This window comes from Felis catus, chromosome D1 (assembly GCF_018350175.1).
Source record: "Felis catus isolate Fca126 chromosome D1, F.catus_Fca126_mat1.0, whole genome shotgun sequence".
NCBI lineage: Eukaryota > Metazoa > Chordata > Mammalia > Carnivora > Felidae > Felis > Felis catus.
The window spans coordinates 58,232,195-58,253,863 of NC_058377.1; the positions used below are offsets into that span (position 1 = coordinate 58,232,195).

Consider the following 21,669-nt stretch of genomic DNA (forward strand, 5'->3'; position numbering starts at 1 on the left):
TGCATTTTTTAGGCCTCATAGACATGAGCAGTATTTTGTTAAAGAACAAAATGTTTGAAGAAACAAATCCTATCTTTAAAAATTATTCATAATGATTAAATGCACACTCTTTTGGTAGACTTCTTATAAATATTCATTATAATTCAGTGGTGTAGTTTTTCTTTTCTTTTTATAAGTTGTATGGTTGAACCAGACTTTGTAGTTGAACTGAATAGCTTGATTGTAATACCTTAGTCAAATGAGCAAAGCCATATTCAAGTCACAGGATGCAAAATTATTAACATTCACTGTAGAGCCCATGGCTTGAATATCTGCCTTCAGCATCCTAAGTAATCTACTGGATAGTCTTTCTGCTTTAAATAGTCTTGACCATTTCACTTAATAGTAGAAGCTTTTACTATTGCTGTTTGTTTATTCATGAGATGGATATTGAAATTCGGGTATTGAATTTGTACTATTAATTAAAATGTTGCAAAGAAATCCAATATGTTCCAAGGCTTGTGCAAATGTTAAGCCCATTTCTTCCCATGGTACTTCATTTGGAATTGGCAGTACAGTGACAAAAAAGTTTTTCTTGATTTAAAAGTAAACTCAGAGTATAATCATCTTTCCTTTATGAAAATAATTGTTTGGACATCAATTGGCATCATAAATTTTCACTATTTTATTTATCTACACTATGAGAATTTAAAGATGATATAGGTATATATTCTTCTAGTAGAGAGTCTCTAGTTCTTTTATATTCTTTTTTAATGTTTATTTTGAGAGAGAGAGAGAGTGCGTGCGCGTGTGTGCAGTGGAGGGGCAGAGAGAAAGAGGGAGAGAAAATCCCAAGCAGGCTCCACACTGTCATCATGGAGCCCAATGCAGGGCTTGATCCCATGAACTGTGAGATCATGACCTGAGCTGAAATCAAGAATTGGATGCTTAGAACTGACTGAGCACCCCCCCCCATACTTTAATTTTTAAATAGAAAAATTGTGTATCTGAATTGTTTTGTTTTAACAGGTAGAGTTAGCCAAATGGATGAGTATATCATCTTTTATTTTATTGTGTAATATTTCAGTTGAGTACACAAATGCTAGAAAATTATACTTAAAGTAATTTTTTCTTCAAGGTAATGTATGTCCATTGGTTTGGAATTACTGCCTTTCTCAGCAATTTTTGCCAGACTATCACCCTTCAACTGTTAACATTTTTTAAAAATTAAAGCCTTGTTCATTCCACTAAATTAATTAAAAAAAATTTTTTTTTTCAATGTTTTTATTTATTTTTGGGACAGAGAGAGACAGAGCATGAACGGGGGAGGGGCAGAGAGAGAGGGAGACACAGAATCAGAAACAGGCTCCAGGCTCCGAGCCATCAGCCCAGAGCCTGACGCGGGGCTCGAACTCATGGACCGCGAGATCATGACCTGGCTGAAGTCGGACGCTTAACCGACTGCGCCACCCAGGCACCCCTCCACTAAATTAATTTTAAAATGAGTAAAAGATTTAAATGTTTGTTAAAAAAGAATTAGAAGAAAAATGTTTTGGTAGTGAGTGGGTGACCTTTTATAAGCATGACATGAAGAGCGCCTGGGTGGTTCAGTGGGTTAAGTGTCTGACTTTGGTTCAGGCCATGATCTCACTGTTCAATAGTTTGAGCCCCACATTGAGCTCTGTACTGACAGCTCAGAGCCTGGAGCCTGCTTCAGATTCTGTGTCTTCCTCTCTTTGCCCCTCCCCCACTCACATTCTATCTCTCTCTGTCTCAAAAACAAACATTAAAAAATACTGTTTTTAATAAGGGGAGCCTGGGTAGCTCAGTCGGTTGAACGTCTGACTTCGGCTCAGGTCATGATCTCATGGTTCATGAGTTTGAGCCCTGCATCAGGCTCTGTGCTGACAACTCGGAGCCTGGAGCCTGCTTCGGATTCTATGTCTCCCTCTCTCTCTGCCCCTCCCCTGCTCATGATCTGTCTCTCTCTGTCTCAAAAACAAATAAACGTAAAAAAATTAAAGAAATAAAAAATATTGTTTTTAATAAAATTTTTTTCTTAGAATCATGACATGAAACCTTAAAGCCGTAAAGACAAAGATTGGTTAAGTCTGAATATTATCGATTGAAGGTCATATTTACCTGTTAGATCAACCGTTATTCAGAAGATTGATAATACACAGTATTGACAAGAATTTAATAAACAAGAACTCTTCATATACTGAAAATGTAACTAATATATTGGGATGAAGCAGTTTAACAGTATCAGAATTTAAAATACTCATGGACTCAAACCCACCTCCAGTAATTGCACAGATACACCTGCACAAATGTGGGGAAAAAAATGAACATATAAGAATGTTTATTTCAGGGGCGCCTGGGTGGCTCAGTCAGTTAAGCGTCTGACTTCGGCTCAGGTCATGATCTCACAGTTTGTGTGTTCGAGCCCCACGTTGGGCTGTGTGCTGACAGCTCAGAGCCTGGAGCCTGTTTCAGATTCTGTGTCTCCCTCTCTCTCTGCCCCTCCCCTGTTCACGCTCTCTTTCTCGAGAATAAATAAACATTAAAAAAAAAAAAGAATGTTTATTTCAACATTATTTGTAATATTAAAAATTAAAATCAATCTAAATGTCCATCAGTAGCAGTAGCATTTTATAAATGAAGTACACATAGCTACTAAAAAGAATGAGAGGAATTTATTGATGTCTAACACATGAAGCTTAAAAAATGATTTGATCAGTATGTATAGCATGATATTCTTTGTGTTAAAAAAAAAAATCGATGGTAGGGGTGCCTGGTTGGCTTAGTCTGTTGAGCTTCCGACTTTGGTTGAGCTTCCGACTTCGGCTCAGGTCATGATCTCACTCGTGAGCTCAATCCCCGCGTCAGGCTCTGTGCTGACAGCTCAGAGCCTGGAGCCTGCTTTGGATTCTGCGTCTCCCTCTCTCTCTGTCCCTAACCCATTCGCATTCTGTCTCTGTCTCTCTCAAAAATAAATAAACATTAAAAAAAAAATTTTAAGAAAATTGATGGTAGATGTATATATATTTTTTTTCTTTTATTTTTTAGAATAAATCTGTATAAACATACGTGGGACTTAACTGTCTCTACATCTTTGAGAAGGAGTAGGATTATGGAGGACTCTAATGTTAATGAGTTCCCTTTCTTTTTTTTAAAGGTTTGTTTATTTTTGAGAGAGAGAGAGAGAACAAGTGGAGGAGGGGCAGAGAGAGAGGGAGACACAGAATCTGAAGCAGGCTCCAGGCTTTGAACTGTCAGCCCAGAACCTGACGCAGGTTTTGAGCTCACGAACCGTAAGACTATGACCTGAGCCGAAGTCCAGTGATCACCCAGCTGAGCCACCCAGGCACCCCTAATGATTGCCCTTTTTAAAAATTACTTTGGTAATTAGAAAAAGTTTTAATAAAAATGATTCAAAGATAAATGTCTTTATCACATTGAGAATTACATTTGTTGTGTGTAAAAGCTTGTAGAAAAGACCAGAGTATATCTGTTTCAGTGTTTCAAAATAAATGCCCTGATGCTCAATACTTTCTGTCCCCTGTAGCCCAGTGATTCCCAGGTGTTTAAATTTTGAGAATCAGTGGGTAAATTGGCTTATTAGACCCTCTTTTAAGATTCTGGCTATAAAGATCATGGTCAACTTTTTCAATTTTTGTTTTTTGTTTTTTTTATTTAAATTTTAGTTAACTTACGGTGCTGTAGTTGTTTCAGCAGTTAAATTTGGGGGTTTTAGATCCTACTTTTAGATGCTGTGATTCAATGAGTTTAGAATGGTATCCTTAAATCTGTATTTTAATGAATCTTCTAGCTGATTCTGACAAAGTTATTGTATATGTATACCACATTTTCTTTATCCATCCATCCATCGATGGACATTTGGGCTCTTTCCATACTTTGGCTATTGTTGATAGTGCTGCTATAAACATGGTGGTGCATGTGTCCCTTCGAAACAGCACACCTGTATCCCGTGGATAAATGCCTACTAGTGCAATTGCTGGGTCGTAGGGTAGTTCTATTTTTAGTTTTTTGAGGAACCTCCATACTGATTTCCAGAGTGGCTGCACCAGCTTGCATTCCCATGATTCCGACAAAATCAAATCACAGTTGGGACCATTGCTATAGCTGACCTTCAACCATTTGATTAGGGTGACTCCTAGTTTTAAAACTAGGAAGAATTTCTCTGGAATCCTTTACATGTAGGATAGTCATTCACTCATAATAATCATTCATTCAGAAGTATTTATTGAGTACCACTTATGTTTCAGAAGATGCTACTCTAGGGTAGAATAGTAAATAAAAAAAGCCAAGTCTTCAAGGAACTTTTATTTCAGAAAATGAACCAGGCAAATAAATAAGTCAAAAAAACACATAGTAAAAAAAAAAAAAGCATGGTATGTTTGATAATGATAACATGCTAAAAGTACAAAAGAAAGCAGGGAAAAGAAATATGAAATGTCAGGTGTGAGTTTAAGATATTAGATGGAGGGGCGCCTGGGTGGCGCAGTCAGTTAAGCGTCCGACTTCAGCCAGGTCACGATCTCGCGGTCCGTGGGTTCAAGCCCCGCGTCGGGCTCTGGGCTGATGGCTCAGAGCCTGGAGCCTGTTTCCGATTCTGTGTCTCCCTCTCTCTCTGCCCCTCCCCTGTTCATGCTCTGTCTCTCTCTGTCCCAAAAATAAATAAACGTTGAAAAAAAAATTAAAAAAAAAAAGATATTAGATGGAATAGAAATGGCAGACTTCATTGAGAAAATGGTGAGTTTTGAGTAAATATGCTAAGGAAGCAAGGGAGTCAACTATGCAGATATCCTGAGGAGGAAAAGATTCTAAGCTGATGGCCCAGAAAATGCAAAATCCTTGAGTTGGGAATACATTTAGTTTATTTGAAGAACAGCAAGGAATCATATATAGCTGGTGAGGAGAATAATGGAAAGTGTAGTAGGCAATGAGGTTAAAAAATAATAGTTTTTGAAAAAGACAATAAAGACCAGGTCAAGTAGGGCAAAGTAAAGACTCTGAATGAAATTGGAGGATTCATGGGGTGCCTGGGTGGCTCAGTCAGTTGAGCAACTGACTTCGGCTCAGGTCATGATCTCATGGTTTGTGGGTTCAAGCCCCGCATCAGGCTCTGTGCTGACAGCTCAGAGCCTGGAGCCTGCTTCACATTCTGTGTCTCCCTCTCTCTCTGCCCCTCCCCACTCATGCTCTGTCTCTCTCTGTCTCAGAAATAAATAAACATTAAAAAAAAAATTGGAGGATTCAAGCAAAAGAGTACCTTTTCATAAATCACTGTTTGCTCTGTGGAAAATATGTAAGAGTAGAAGTGAAGAGAGTAATCCAGGCTGAAATCGAAGCAAGAAATGATGACTTGGACCAGGATAGTGGTAGCATGTGTAATGATCAGTGGTCAAATTCAGATACATTTTGAAGGTAGAACTGTTGAAGATATACTCATGCAATGGATAGAATACATGATGATGGACAGAATATGGGGTGTCAAGAATGATGCCTAGATTCTTGGCCTGATTAACTGTCATTAACTGAGATAGGGAGACACTTCATAAAGAGGTGGTTTAGGATGGAATATTATGACTTCAATTTTGGTCATTTTAAATTTAGAATTGCTATTAGACATTCTAATATGTAATTAGATGTCAGGTAGGCAATTGGATATATGAGCCTGGAGTTCAGAGCAGCAGTCCAGGCTAGATAAATAAGTTTGGGATTAATCAGCATGTAGATGGGTATTTAATACCATAATACTGCCTGGGATCACCAAGGGAGTAATTATAAATAGAGAAGAGGTCCAAAGAGTAAATTTTAGGGCGTCTGATAGAAGTGTTTTAAAGAAATGCACACTGTTGGGACACCTACATAGCTCAATCAGTTAAGCATCTGACTCTTGATTTTGGTTCAGGTCATGATCTCATGGTATGTGAGATTGAGCCCCATGTTGGGCTCTGCGCTGACAGCACGGAACCTGCTTGGGATTCTCTCCCTCCCCTACTCTCTCAAAATAAGTAAACATTAAAAAAAAAACCCACATTGTTGATATATTTAGGGCTAAAGGTCTGCAAATTGTCAACTTACTCTCCAGTGTGTGTGTTTTTTTTAATTTATACACACACACACATACACACACACATACATAAATACATAGAAATGAGAGGATAAAACAAGCAGATGTAGTAAAACATTATTAACAGGTGGATTGCTATATAAGAGAATTTCTGTGCTGTTGTTCTCTTTGCTTAAGAATACTCATTTTCAGGGCGCCTGGGTGGCGCAGTCGGTTAAGCGTCCGACTTCAGCCAGGTCACGATCTCGCGGTCCGTGAGTTCGAGCCCCGCGTCGGGCTCTAGGCTGATGGCTCAGAGCCTGGAGCCTGTTTCCGATTCTGTGTCTCCCTCTCTCTCTGCCCCTACCCCGTTCATGCTCTGTCTCTCTCTGTCCCAAAAATAAATAAAAAAAAGTTGAAAAAAAAATTAAAAAAAAAAAAGAATACTCATTTTCTTCTTTCCTAACTTTTATAGAGGGTGGAGAATTTCTAGAATAATATCTTGTAGGCAAGAAGAGAGTGGAATCTAGTACAAAGTTGAAGTTTGGTAAGTAAGGACAGTTTCCTCCATAGTAGCAGGACTAGAAGTAGAATATAAGGGTACACACACATAGATTGGTGGATAGATGTGAGAGCTTGTGGAAATTCTCTTGCATTGCTTTGGTTTTCTGTGTTGTAGGAAGCTGAGTTTTCAGCTGATATTTTAGATCCATTTAATTAGAATATTTGCATATTTATTACATATCTATATGCCAGCTAGGCACTAGGAACACCAAGATAAGTGACATAATCTTGTACTTAAAGAACATATTACAATTTGAGACACATTGCTGCTAATTATAATGTGTCACCAAATGCCCTATAAAATGTATCAAGAGAATTTAATATACATGCCTTTTGACTCCACTTAGAGAAATCCACAAAATCTGTCCTAAAGATCCACAGTGCATAAAATATTATACACAAAGATATTTATAGCAACATTTTTCACAGTAGTATGAAATTTGAAAGAAAATTTTTTAGCATTTTTAACAGTTTGGGGGTGGTCACATAAATTATAGTAGCAAATTGACCAATTGTCCAGTAATAAAAAATTATTTTACATAAAGTTTTTAATCATAAGACTAAATGCTTATGATCTAATATTAAGAGAAAATAGCAGGCTATTAAGATTTTAAAAATAAAAAAATTACAGGATGAGGTCAGCCAAATAAAAGCAAATCATTAAAAAATGCCTTTTTAAAAAATTTTAGTTAGGTATAACATACACACAGAAGTACCCAAATTTTAAGTGTACTGCAGCTTGATGAATTTTCAAACTATTCTTACCTGTATAACCAGCACACATACGAGGGAAGTTATTTTCATAGGCATCTTGGTGGCTCAGTTGGTTAAGCATCCAGCTGTTGGTTTCAGCTCAAGTCATGACCTTGCAGTTCCATGGGTTCGAGCCCTACGTCAGGCTCCATGCTGATGGCCTGGAGTCTGCTTGTGATTCTCTGTCTCGCTCTCTCTCTGTCCATCCACCACTCGTGCTGTCTCTCTCAAATAAATAAACTTAACAAAAAGAAAAGTTATTTTCAGAATCTTGTTTATACTCTTTACAATACCATCTTGCAAAAAAGAGGAATTTATTTTTTGAATTTGTTTTACAGGCAAGTATCAATTGAGGAAGGAGAGAGGAAAGCCAAAGAGCTGAATGTTATGTTTATTGAAACAAGTGCAAAAGCAGGATACAATGTAAAACAGGTGAGTGTCCTTAGAGTATGGATAGAGGTTATCAAATTGAAAAGAGATGTTATAAAATAATTGTGGGAGTATTCTCTAGTTTGTAAGATTTTCTTTTGGTTGGTAACAGCAGACCTCATGAACTAGTAACATGATAAACAGTGAAAAAAGATAAATGTGACACAGTTTTTGGAAAAAGAGAAAAGGCTTGCCAAACTTTTCAGATTGTGCACAGGACAACTATTTCATTATGGTCGCAAGGTTGTAAACTTAACCATACCCTGCCTCCTATTGCATTGTTTCAAGGTAAAAAGTTTTTTTTTTTTTAATTTTAGAGTTTAATGACAAAAGAAAGTACCATGAGAAAATGCCATGAGAATGGTATTTTGCTTGTGGTTGTCAAAGTATATTCTGGTTACTTTATCCTTAATAACTGCTGCTGTTTTAACAGTGTTTATAACAGCAGTGTTTGGGGGAGCTGGAAAATATGAAGAGACCTCACATTATCAAACTTCTCTAAAAGATGGAGTAGCCAAAAACTGAACTGCTTAATTTTCTAGGGCTGCATATCATATAGAGTAGTGGTCCCAGATTTATAGGATTTTCAAACCAATAAATTATTTTTTTTATTTCTAGGTGATCAGTAGAAGGTTAAAATAAAATCCTATAAACTGAATAAGTTCAGCTTTAAGAAAAATTTTATATATTATTTTCAGTTTTGACACTTTCTTTCCCATCTCTCCTTGTCTTGAGATATATTTAAGTAATTTTGAACTGTTACTAATTCCCTCCTTGTAGCATACTCTTCCATGGCTCTAAATCTTTGTTCATGGTGTTCTCTTTGATTAGAATGTTCAGTTTCTTTCTTGACTGATAACGTATTCATCCTTTTAAGTTTCATTTTAGATGTCAGCTCTTCAAAGACATTTTTTTTCCTGACATTCTTTACCATACTGTATCTACATGCTATTCTGTTTAGCAGTAAATGAGTTTTCTGTGTTTTCTCAGGCCCCTGACCTTTGTGAAACCACTGTCATAGAAGTTACCACGTTATACTGGAAATATTTCTCCCATCAAAATTATGTACTCCCAGAGCCTACCAATGTCTATGGAATTTAGAAAATGATATGTAGGGGCACCTGGGTGGTTCAGTTGGTTAAGTGTCTGACTTCAGCTCAGGTCATGATCTCGTGGTTCATGGATGCCATCACCATGTTGGGCTCTGTGCTGACAGCTCAGAGCCTGGAGCCTGCTTCAGATTCTGTGTCTCCCTTTCTCTCTGTCCCCCTCCCCCACTCATGCTTTGTCTCTGTTTCTCTCTCTCTCACAAATAAACATTAAAAAATGTTTAAAAAAAAAAAAAGAAAGAAAGAAAATGATAAGTAAATGAACCCATTGGAACCACAGATAATTTAACATTTTGAGTAATATTTGGGTGCTTGGTTGGCTCAGTCAGTTAAGCATCCAACTTCAACTCAGGTCATGACCTCGCAGTCTGTGGGTTTGAGCCCTCCATCGGGCTGTGTGCTGACAGCGCAGAACCTGGAGCCTGCTTGAGATTCTGTCTCCCTCTCTGTCTCTGCCCCTCCCCCACTCATGCTCTTTCTCTCTCAAAAATAAATAAAACTTCAAAAAATTTTTTTGAGTAATAGAAGTAATTAGCACAATTATTATCATCTGTCACTGTTCTAGGACAAAGCAGTGGGTAGCCTCATCTAGCTTTTTCTATTACAGACATTTTGATAACGGTATGAGCTAGTTGCTTATATGTCAAAGTATGGCCTTTGGGACATCTTTCAGGCTGGGTTAATGTCTAAAGGGATTGCTGTGGCCCTCTAGTACTAACCCTGAGAAGTCTCATAGGTTTGGAGGTCTAAAGTCCTCAGCATACAGTGGTCACTAGTGACAGCTAGCATCTTGATGATATTTAATTGCTTCTAAGTTTAGATAACTCTCAGGATGTTGAGAAAATGAGGTATGTCATTCATTTGCTATTTTATAAGCACATTATTTCTTAATAGTTTTATTGAAGCATAATTTCCATACCACAAAATTACTTGTTTTAAATGAATAATTCAGGATTTTCTTGCTTTTTTTTCTTCTAATTTTTAAAATTTTATTTAAATCCAAGTTAGTTAACATATAGTGTAATAATGATTTCAGGAGTAGTATTTAGTGATTCATCAGTTACTTACCCAGTGCTCATCTCAACAAGTGCCCTTCTTAATGCCCATCACTCATTTAGCCCATCCCTCCACCCAGCAACCCTCCAGCAACCCTGTTTGTTCTCTGTATTTAAGAGTCTCTTATGGTTTGCCTCTCTCTCTTTATCTTATTTTCCTTTCCCTTCCCCTGTGTTCATCTGTTTTATTTCTTAAATTCCACATACGAGTGAAATCATATATTTATCTTTCTCTGACTAACTTATTTTACTTAGCATAATACATTCTGGTTCCATCCATGTTGTTGCAAATGGCAAGATTTCATTCTTTTTGATCGCCGAGTAATATTCCTGTGTGTGTGTGTGTGTGTGTGTGTGTGTGTGTGTGTGTGCGCGCGCGCGCACGCATACACCACATCTTCTTTATCCATTTATGAATTGATGGACATTTGGGCTCTTTGTATAATTTGGCTATTGTTGATAGTGCTGCTATAAACATTGAGGTGCATGTGCCCCTTCAAATTAGCATTGTTGTATCCTTTGAATAAATACCTAGTAGTGCAGTTGCTGGGTTGTAGAATAGTTAATTTTAATAGGTGTGAGGTGGTATCTCATTGTGGTTTTGATTTGTATTTCCTTGATGATGAACGATGTTGAACATCTAGGGTTTTTTTTAGAGAATTTATAGAATTGTGCAACCATTACCTCAATTTGATTTTAGAACTTTTTCAGCATTTGGCACATAATTTTTTCTAAAAGCCTGACCCATACAAACACTAGATATAGCTAGCCAGTGATAACGAAGGGAGAATTCTTTTATAAAACAATCTTACTCTGAATTTAAAACCTATTTGCTACTTTATTATTTCTCCTTATTTATTTGTTTTATTTTAATGTTTATTTACTTATTTTGAGAAAGAGAGAAAGAATGTGCAAGCATGAACAGGGAAGGGGCAGAGAGAAAGAGAGGGAGAGAGAGAATCCCAAACAGGCTCCATACTGTCAGTAAGGAGCCTGACCTGGGGATCGATTCCACAAACCGCAAGGTCATGACCTGAGCCAAAATCAGGAGTCAGATGCTCAACTGACGGAGCCACGCAGGTGCCCCTATTTCTCCTTATTTAGATGTATCTGAATATGTGATCTTGCTGAAGTGCCTAATTCTACTGGGACTTGATTTTATTGTCTTTTAAATACAAATATGATTAAAATTAATGTTTTCAAATTTGGAAGAGAGCTAGCTGCCTTCGGTTTTGTTTTTGTTTTTTTTTGTAGCTTCTTTCTTAACTCATGAAAACCATTACTTTGCATTTTATAGGGACTACCATAGTAATAGAATTTTATTTCAATATTTATAGACCTTTGCTTTGTAATCTTGCATAATTTAGTTAAGACAAAAATCCTGGAACCACTGTCCCTCTCCCCCACCAATTAAGACAGTGAAACCAAAAAATGAATTTAAATCTTACATTAATAAGCACATTTAAATAATAGGTTCAGATCTTTCCCTTTGTCAGTGATTAATCATGGAGTATATTTCTGTCATGTAGGAAAATTACTGGTTGATTTTAAATTTTAGCTAAAAAATACATCTCATTATAATGGGTTGTCTTTTCCTTGAATTCGTTTTTATAAAGGACCTTAAAAGTAAACAAATAGGGTATCATTTAAAGTGTTAATTATTTAAATGTCTAGAAATGGAAGAAATGTTTTTTTTTTCTTGTGGTTGCACTCACAAACTACCCCGAAGTTTAAAAGTCAAAAAACATATCCTTTGATATCACTTAATATATTGGCCATATGGAAATATTTAAAAAAAATTTTTTTTAAATTTTATTTATTTTGAGAGAGAGAGAGAGTGAAGGCAGGGGAGGGCCAGAGGGAGAAGGAAAGAGAGAATCCCAAGGAGGCTCCGCACTGTCAGCACAGAGCACTATGTGGGGTTCAAACTCACAAACCATGAGATCATGACCTGAGCCAAATTCAAGAGTGAGTGAGATGCTTAACCAACTGAGCCACCCAGGCAGCCCTGAAATATTCAGATTTTTTAAAAATAAAGCCTAAGTCAAATCTACTTACTGACTTTGGGCAGTAAACTTTGTGTGGCTGGAGTTCAGTGCCTGTTTTGCAAATCTAATGTTTATCATGCCTTGGAAACGTTGGCAGTAGGGGAAAAAACCTTAGTGACAAGTTGTCCCTAAGACAGATATTTTTGAAACTCATATAGCATAGTATGGAGATTAGGAATGTGTTTTTCCTCCATCCTATTATCTTTGGTAGAGAGTAGAATACCTGATATCCAAACAAAGGTAAGAAAGTACAGAGGTTTTTAGAATGGCACATTGTCCCCAGGAAGATCTCCTACCATTAAAGAATTGCTTAATGGTTTTAAACTTTAATGTGGATAGTAGTTTCCTGGAAACCTATATAAAATAACAGGTTCCTGGGGCACAACTTCTGGATATTGATTCAGTAAGTCTAGGATAGTGCCCTAAAAATCTACATTTTTACACAAATTTCAAGAAGTTTCTCATGCAAACTATACTTTGTAAGAAGATCTATTAAGCCATGGAGATGGTTCAGCAAGTATGTCAAATGTATTCATTTTGATAGGACAAATATTGATTCTCTAACCCTTGCTAGATACAAAAGACAGATTTCCTACACTTAAAAGGCCCTGTCTTGTGTACAGCCAAAATAAGGAATTAAATACATATCCCGGTGCCAAAATGTGTCTCCATGCAGTAGGAGAACAAACCTGTGAAACTCATTTCTTTTGACTCATTTGTATTCAAGTCTTATAAGCAGTCATTTGGATACCTACTCTTGTTGATTCTCCTGCATTAAGGCCCTGTTGTCTATTGCCTTGCCTGCTGCCATAGCTTATTAACTGACATCTGCCTTCAGTCTTGCCCCACTTGAGATTACTCTCCATCCTGCTATCACGGTCTTCGTTTTTAAATACACATTTGAGGGGTGCCTGGGTGGCTCAGTCGGTTGAGCGACCAACTTTGGCTCTGGTCATGATCTCACGGTTTGTGAGTTCGAGCCCCGTGTCAGGCTCTGTGCTGACAGCTCAGAGCTTGAAGCCTGCTTCTGATTCTGTGTCTCCCTGTCTCTCTGCCCCTCCCCCACTCATGCTCTGTCTCTCTTTGTCTCAGAAATAAATAAACATTAAAATTTTTTTTTTTTTAAAATACACATTAGAACAGGTTACTTATGAATTTTATCCTGAATTTTAAGCAAAGTCCTTAGTATGCTATGCCCTGCTATTCAAAATCTTGGCCCCCGTATACATTGCTGTCTTGATCTTTGGCCACTATATACCCATACAATACTGCTCAAAGTCTCCTGGGTTTACTGTGTTCCCATATTGCCATTGTATGTTACTGTCCCTCTGTAAAATACTATTTCTTCTCTACCTGCTATTTGTAATTTAAAAAGTCAGTTCAGACATAATCAAATTTAGATTAAATGCCTTTCCTAATAATTGAAGTAGCACTCCTTACTTTTAATATAGAAGTTTTTTTGTCAGTTCTGCCTCCCACCATAATGAACTCAATAAATGTTCATTGAATAAGAGAATAATATGCTGTATTTTTTTAGCAGATGCTTAGAGCTGCCATGTTATGCCATAAGAAAAATATCTACTTAATGAGCTTGACTCTGTCTTAAGAATTTTCATAGACTGAACAAGTGTAGAGAATCTAGGTTACATGAGAAATTGTCCTTCATTCAGTATTTTGACTGCAACTTAGATGTAGATACTCCTACATCTTGAGTTTCTTTGAATTTAGGTAAACATATATTGAACTTTTTTCCCATTAATTTTTTTATTGAGCTAAACACTTGTATACAGTGAAATACACATATCTTAAGTTTACAATTAGATGAATTTTGATAAGTGTATATGTGGATGTAATGACTACATCAATGAAGATACAGAAATATGTTATTTAATTTGCAAAAATTTGAAGCATTTCTAGATACCTATACTATTCCAGCTTCTGATTTAATTCTGTTGTGGTCAGAGAATATACTATGTAACATTTCAGTCATTCATAATTTATTGATATTTGTATTATGGCCTACCATATGGCCTGTCTTGGTGAAGGTTCCATGTATACTGGAAAATAATGTTTCTGTACAGTTGTCAGGTATAATGTTTTTAGCTCTCAGTTATATCAAGATGGTTGATAGCATTGTTCAAATCTTGAAGAGTTTACTAATTTTTGTCTATAGTTCTATCAGTTACTGAAAGGGGAGGTATTAAATGTACAACATTTGTATTTGCCTGTTTTGCCACTTAGTTCTGTCAGCTTTTATTTCATGTATTTTGAAGTTCTGTTATTCAGTGCATACATATTTAGGATTATTATTGTCTTCCTAATGCTTTCACTTTTTAAGTCTTCACAAATGTTCCTCTTTATCTCTAATAATACTCCCTTGTCTCCAATTTTTTATCTGATCTTATATAGCCACACTAGCTCTCTTATTGCTATTGTTTGCTTGGTATATCTTTTTCCTTGTAAAGTGGATTGCTTTTAAATGGCATATAGTTGCATCTCACTTTTTTAAAAAATCCAGTCTGAAAAATCTCTACTTTTTAATTGGAGTATTTGGTTTATTTAGATTTAATAAATAGTTGGGTTTATGTCTGTCATTTGCTCTTTGTTATCTGCTTGCCCCTCTGTCATTTTTAGTTTAATCAAATATTTTTATATTGTAATTTAATTCCTCTTTATTTTTAGCTAAACCTTTCATAACTTTTTTTTAGTGGTTGCATTAGGGATTATACTAGAGTGTATATACCATTTCATCCTTTGCACCTATGCACCTATCCTTTGTGTTATTCTTGCCACACATTTTATATTTACATACATCATGGCCCCCATAATAAATGTCTTAATTTTTGCTTTAAACGATAATTAAGAGGGGCATCTAGGTGGCTCTGTTGGTTAAGTGTCTGACTTCAGCTCAGGTCATGATCTCACAGTTTGTAGGTTCCAGCCACGCATCAGGCTCTGTGGTAACCACTCAGAGCATGGAGCCTGCTTGGGATTCTGTGTCTCCCTCTCTCTCTCTGCCCCTCCCCCTCTTGAGCTCTGTGTCTCTCTGTCTCTCAAAAATAAATAAAAACGCTAAAATTTTTTTAATTTTTTTAATGTTTATTCATTTTTGAGATAGAGACAGAGCATGAGTGGGGGAGGGGCAGAGAGTGAGGGAGACAGAATCTGAAGCAAGCTCCAGGCTCTGAGCTGTCAGCACAGAGCCCGATGCGGGGCTCGAACTCACAGGCTGTGAGATCATGACCTGAGCTGAAGTCGGACGCTCAACTGACTCTGAGCCACCCAGGCGCCCCTAAAAAATTTTTAAATAAATAAACAGTAATTAAGAGAAGAAAAGGACAGCCTTTTCTGTTTACCCATATATTTACCATTTCTAGTGCTCCTCATTCCTTCTTACAGATAGAAATTTCACCTGGTATCACTTCCCTTTAGCATATATAACTGTCTTTACCGTTTTTTCTTTTAATGTTTATTTATTTATTTTGAAGAGAGAGTGTGAGTGGAGGGGCAGAGAGAGAGGGAGAGAGAATCCCATGCAGGCTCTACACTGCCATTTCAGAGCCCAGCATGGGGATTGATGTCATAATCCATGAGTTCATACCTGAGCCAAAATCAAGGAAACTTAACCTTATGGTTTTTGTGGGTTTTCTTTTTTTTAACACTTACTTATTTTTGAGAGACAGAGCACAAGCAGGGGAGGGGCAGAGAGAGAGAAGGAGATACAGAATTCAAAGGAGGCTCCAAGCTCTGAGCTGTCAGCACAGAGCCCGACATGGGACTCAAACCCACGAACCATGAGATCATGACCTGAGCCGAAGTCAGATGCTTAACCAACTCAGGCACCCCAAACTTACTGTTTTTTATTAAGGTCTCCTGGTGATGAATTTGCTCAGCTTTCACTTAGCCTAAAAGGCCATTTTAAGAATAATTCTATAGGTAATGTGTCATTTTTAAGTATTTTTCCTCCATTTTCTTCTTTCTTCTTCTTCTGGAATTCCAATGGCACATCTGTTAAATGGCTTGATATTATCCCACTGGTCATTGAGGCTTTTGCTCATTGTTTTTATCCTGTTTTTACTCTTTCAGATTGGATAATATTCTTGATGTGTCTTAAAGTTCACCAATCCTTTTCTTCCGTATCCAAACTGCTATTGAGTCCATCCAGTGAATTTATCGTTTCAGATACCGTACTCAGTCATAGATTTGTCCTTTATTTCTTTACATTTCCATATCTCTTTTGGAATACCCCAATGTTTGATAATTGTGGCATTGTTACCTTCAAGTCCTTGAACATACCTATAGTAGTTGCTTTGAAATTATTGTCTAATCCAACATATGAGTCATCTCTGAGTCTGTTTCTACTGGCAGTTTTTCTCTTGCCTTTAGGTTAAATTGTCCTGTTTCTTTATGTGTCTAGTAAGTTTTGGTCGTATGCTCAGCATTGTGTATAATACATAGAGACTCTGCTTTCTGTTACTTTTCTCTGCAAAATGCTGAGTTTTATTATGGCAGTGTTTTATATTGCTGACTGATCACCTTGAACTTGTGGGATCTTAATGTTATGTTCTGCTTTGATGGATCTGTAGAAAGCCTGTAGTATTTATCAAACTTTTTCTGTTTTTGTGGGATTCAGACTCTAAACTTTATCCCTGAGGCAGGCAGTAACTAAAGTCTGCTCATTTCTTCCTGCCTTCTAGCTGTTGTTTTCAGATGGACTCCTTGTAGTGTCTCCTACATATGTACCATTAAAGAGTTAACTGAGATCTGCAGGAAATTTATATGTAGACTTTAGGGTTCCTCCTCTTGGCTTGTTCCTTTTTGTTATTTCCTTTCTCAGTCCAGCCACACTAGCAGTCTACTGGCACCTCAAACCTTTAAAATTCTAGTTTTCTGCATGAGCTCTCACCACCCCATTTTGTACAGGCCCAGTAGGAATAGCTCTTGGGAAAACCTGTATAAACATGGATGCTACCCAGTGAATGTGAGTTCCCTTCTTCCCAGGGTTGAATTCCCCCTAATTCGTATCTGCTTTTTGTTGCTCTTAAGAACCTTTAAATAGTTGGGGTTTTTTTATAGTTTCTCCAGAGTTAATAGTTGCTATCTGCAAGAGTGTTAGTCCTATACAAGCTAGACTGCTATTACCAAAACTGGAGTTAATATTAAATTTATGGGGGTAAAACTTAACATATCTGATCAATGTAACAACTATTTAGCATGTACATACTTAGTTTTATTTTGTTTTTTTAACATGGAAAGCTAGTTTATTCCTGAATTCTGTATGTTATCTAATAACAAAATAAATAGATTTATTACTTAAATTATATATTCAATAAGTAACACATATTGGCAGAAATTATTATGAAGAAATAATCTCAGACTCCTGAGTTTTTGTTGTAGGTCAGTCACAACTCAGAATTGGTCCTGGTGGTCAGAAATTCACCAGGTAAATTTCACAGTTCAGTCACTATCTTGGAAAACACTGGGGATCACAGTCTTACATGCCTGTTAAGTAAGCATTGTGTGTGTTTGTTCAGCCATATATGTTTTCAAAAGCACAATTACTTTTGATGATTGTGCATTGTACTGATTTTGACAAAATCATCATGTGTTTTCACTGGAAGGTACGTAGTAGTCTTACCATATAGAGGATATGTTTATCAGTATTAAAAGTACCATCTGGTTGTATTTTCCATGCAGAGATGTTTTCTAGCTTTCTGCTCATCTGCTAATTGGATTCCTTCTCCCTACTCCCTTATATACTGGATTATAATATACATAATAAAAGCTGAAAATGGGCTTTCTCTGTTGCTCCATTTACTTTTTAAATAATTTGGGCACCTGGGTGGTTCAGTTGGTTAAGTGTCCAACTTCAGCTCAGCTCATGATCTCATGGTTTGTGAGTTTAAGCCCTGTGTCAGGCTCTGTGCTGACAGCTCAGAGCCTAGAGCCTGCTTCAGATTCTGTTTTTCTCTCTCTCTCTTTCTCTGCCTTTCTCCCTCCCTCTCTACCCCTCCCCCACTTGTGCTCTGTCTCTCTCATAAATGTAAAAAATTTATAAATAATTCTGGAAGAGATTTTATTAATGCATCATTAGTGTCTGACCATGGTTCAAGTGATTGGCCTTAATGCCTGTGAATTCTGGCTTAAAATAAAGCAAATTTATTCCTGCACAGTACTGCTCTTCTGTGCATAAGCCTTGCTCTTTTTTTTTTTTTTTAATGTTTATTTTTGACAGAGAGAGCACGTGAGTGGCGGAAAGGCAGAGAGAGGGATACACAGAATCCGAAGTAGGCTCGAGGCTCTGAGCTGCCAGCACAGAGCCCAATGTGGGGTTCAAACTTAGGAACTGTGAGATCATGCTCTGGGCCAAAGTCGGCCACTTAACCGACTTGAGTCACCCAGGTGCCCCAGCCCTTTGCTCTTTAATCTGGTTTAAGCATTCAACTCTAAGATCCTGTTTATGTCTTAAAGAATTTTGTCATAGTTGTTTTTTTTTTTTTTTAATAAAAATACTATCAGGGCTAGAACTATAATAACTAATAATACCTCACACAATCATTTGTATTATATAAGATATTTAAGTAATATTTTTCATTGCATTCAATATTTCACAAAAAGATAGTCTATGAAAAAAATTTTATCCCTCTTTTTTCTGTTTTTTAAAATGCAGTAATATTGCTTTCTTTTATGAAAGTGGTATGGTGCTTAAATTGCTGAAGGAAATGGTAATGAGAAAGTAATTATTTAAGGCTTCACCTGACTTTTCATCTGAGAATTAGTACATTCTTTTAGTGGAGTATTAAGTGTGTGGGTGTCACCTTTCTTATTATATTCTATAATTTTACAGTACTGGGAAATGGGAAAAGAACAGAAATACTTCTTGATCTTTAACTTCTAAACTCATCAATGCTTGTCAGAAGAAAAACATCTTATATGAAAGAAAGTAAGGACTTCGTGAAAAATTAGTGATAGCTGATGTGCATCAGTGCTAACAGATCAATGAAAGCTTGCATGTGTACAGGGGGGTTGCGCACATGCACGTGTGTGTGTAAATTATATTTACCTTACTTTAAGCATTGGTAGGGGCACCTGGGTGGCGCAGTCGGTTAAGCGTCCGACTTCAGCCAGGTCACGATCTCACGGTCCGGGAGTTCGAGCCCCGCGTCGGGCTCTGGGCTGATGGCTCAGAGCCTGGAGCCTGTTTCCGATTCTGTGTCTCCCTCTCTCTCTGCCCCTCCCCCGTTCATGCTCTGTCTCTCTCTGTCTCAAAAATAAAATAAAAACGTTGAAAAAAAAAATTAAGCATTGGTAGGGATAGTGTATTTTCTATACCAGTCTATTCCATGTCTGCCTTAGTTCTTGATCAGAACTTTTATCTTCTACTTTTGTCGTGTACCTTAAGCCACAAGTATCAATTACCTACAGTATGTAAGACCATCGTAGGTTCCTTGGAGAACTTAAAGTTATGTAAAATATGATTCTTGATTTCTAAAAAACTTATGATACAGTTGAGAAGAGTCACATTCTCATGAAAACTATATAGTAAAGGGTAAGTAGTACATGATAAATGCCAGCCAATGCTACAGAGACAGTAAGATCCACAGTAATTATTGAGATATAAAATTAGTTCTGGCACAAGGAGGTGTATTTGTTGAAGAAATGAATAAGATCACATACAGGTAGGATGATCAAGGAAGGCCCCATGCTTAGTCATCTGTGATTCCTAATAAAGCAAGAGCTCTGTTAGCATATCATTGACATTTAAAAAATGGATTTTCCTTTAATGATTATTTAAGACAACTTAATCCTCTAAGGTTTTTTTCCTTCCTGTCTTACATATGTTTCTGTAAGGATAGAACTTTGCTTTTGTAAAAAGCTTTTTCTTGGCTCATTTTAAGGATGTCCTGAGTTGAGTTTAGGTTAATGGCATCAATTCTTTTAATCTAATTGAAATATTTTGAGGGAACACTAAAATTTTCAAATACACTGGTTAAAACTATAGATAAATTAAAAAAAAGAATTTACTGTTTATTTATTTTTGAGCAAGAGTGAGCAGGGGAGGGGCAGAGAGAGAGGGAGACACAGAATCTGAAGCAGGCTCCAGGCTCTGAGCTGTCAGCACAGAGCCTGATATGGGGCTCAAACTCACAGACTGCGAGATCATGACCTGAGCCTAAGTCAGATGCTTAACTGACTGAGCCATCTGGGCACCCCTAAACATTTTAAGTCCTTGAAAATGGATTAAGTTTTTATGTCTGTGATTTGTGTGTAATAATAGTATTTCACAAAGCAAACTCCTCTTACTCAGGATTGTTAGCTGTTTCTTCACACAGGCCTTTCCACAATGCTTTTCCATATAGAAGAGACTTCTATTTATACTAGGCAACATAAGGTAGTAGAAAAAAATATGAATTTCGGAGTCTTGGCTCTGCTATTTTATTTGGTGTATTGTAAATTCTCTCTTCAGCCTTAGATTTCTATAAAATGAGGACACTAATATGTTCCTCATAGGAAGATATTAAAATGAGAAAACATGAAGATTCTACAACGTAGCCACTCCGTATTAGCTTCTTTCTTGCTTTATTTGATGATTACTTCACACTCCTTACAAATTAGTATTCCAGCATTGGTCTTTAACCATGGCTGCACATTAGAATCATCCAGAGATTTTTTAATGACTGGTAAGGGCCCAGTCCAACCCCAAATTAGTTAAATCTATTTTTGGCGGTAGGACCCAAACATCTGGTTTTGTTTTTAGTTTCCCAGGTAATTCTGATGCATGGTAGGTATCAAGAATCACTGGTCTAGAGGGAATGATTTCACACATAACCTTTCAAGGAAATTCCTAACATAACTTTTTTCTAATTATTTTCAAAGGTATAATAATAATAAGTTGAACTTCACAACTGTAGCCCCATTTTTATTAGAAAGAATCTACGGATTAGAGAAATTAATATCCTCGAGGTCACAAAGCTATAATAACGGGGAAGTTAGTATAGTTTCTTGGCTCAAATTTTATACTCTTTCTAGAAACACATTAAAAACTGTGTTATATTATGAGAATAGGTAGACAGGTAAGAATATAATAATACCCTCTCTGAAAGACCTCATTAGATATGTACTTTTTTTTTAAGCATCAAAACTTAAAAACCATTTTATTCCATTTTCACAGAAAGTAAATAAACCTTCCCAATGTCTCCACACACACAAAAAATCCATTTTTTAAATGATTTTTTTTAATGTTTGTTTATTTTTGAGAGAGAACATGTACACAAGTTGGGGAGGGGCAGAGAGAAGGAGTACAGAGGATCCAAAGCAGGCTCCACACTGACAGTCGAGAGCTTGATGCAGGACTCGAATTTGCAAACTCCAAGATTATGACCTGAGCTGAAGTCGGACCCTTAACTGACTGAGCCACCCAGGCATCCCCCGCAAAAAATCCGTTTTTAAGCTAGCCTGTAATAAACTTTGACATTCTTCAACGTTTATTTATTTTTGGGACAGAGAGAGACAGAGCATGAGCGGGGGAGGGGCAGAGAGAGAGGGAGACACAGAATCGGAACCAGGCTCCAGGCTCTGAGCCATCAGCCCAGAGCCCGACGCGGGGCTCGAACTCACAGACCGCGAGATCGTGACCTGGCTGAAGTCGGACG

At 37.0% G+C, this 21,669-nt stretch overlaps 1 protein-coding gene across 2 annotated transcripts in view; it reads left to right on the forward strand.

Moving 5' to 3' along the window:
- RAB6A (RAB6A, member RAS oncogene family) overlaps positions 1-21,669 on the forward strand; it is an 87,155-nt gene that overhangs the window by 58,625 nt on the left and 6,861 nt on the right. For both annotated transcript variants that reach the window (XM_019811842.3, XM_006936957.5), the window contains exon 6: positions 7,714-7,807. In XM_019811842.3, coding sequence (XP_019667401.2) covers positions 7,714-7,807 — 94 coding nt within the window. The remainder of the gene's footprint in view (positions 1-7,713; positions 7,808-21,669) is intronic.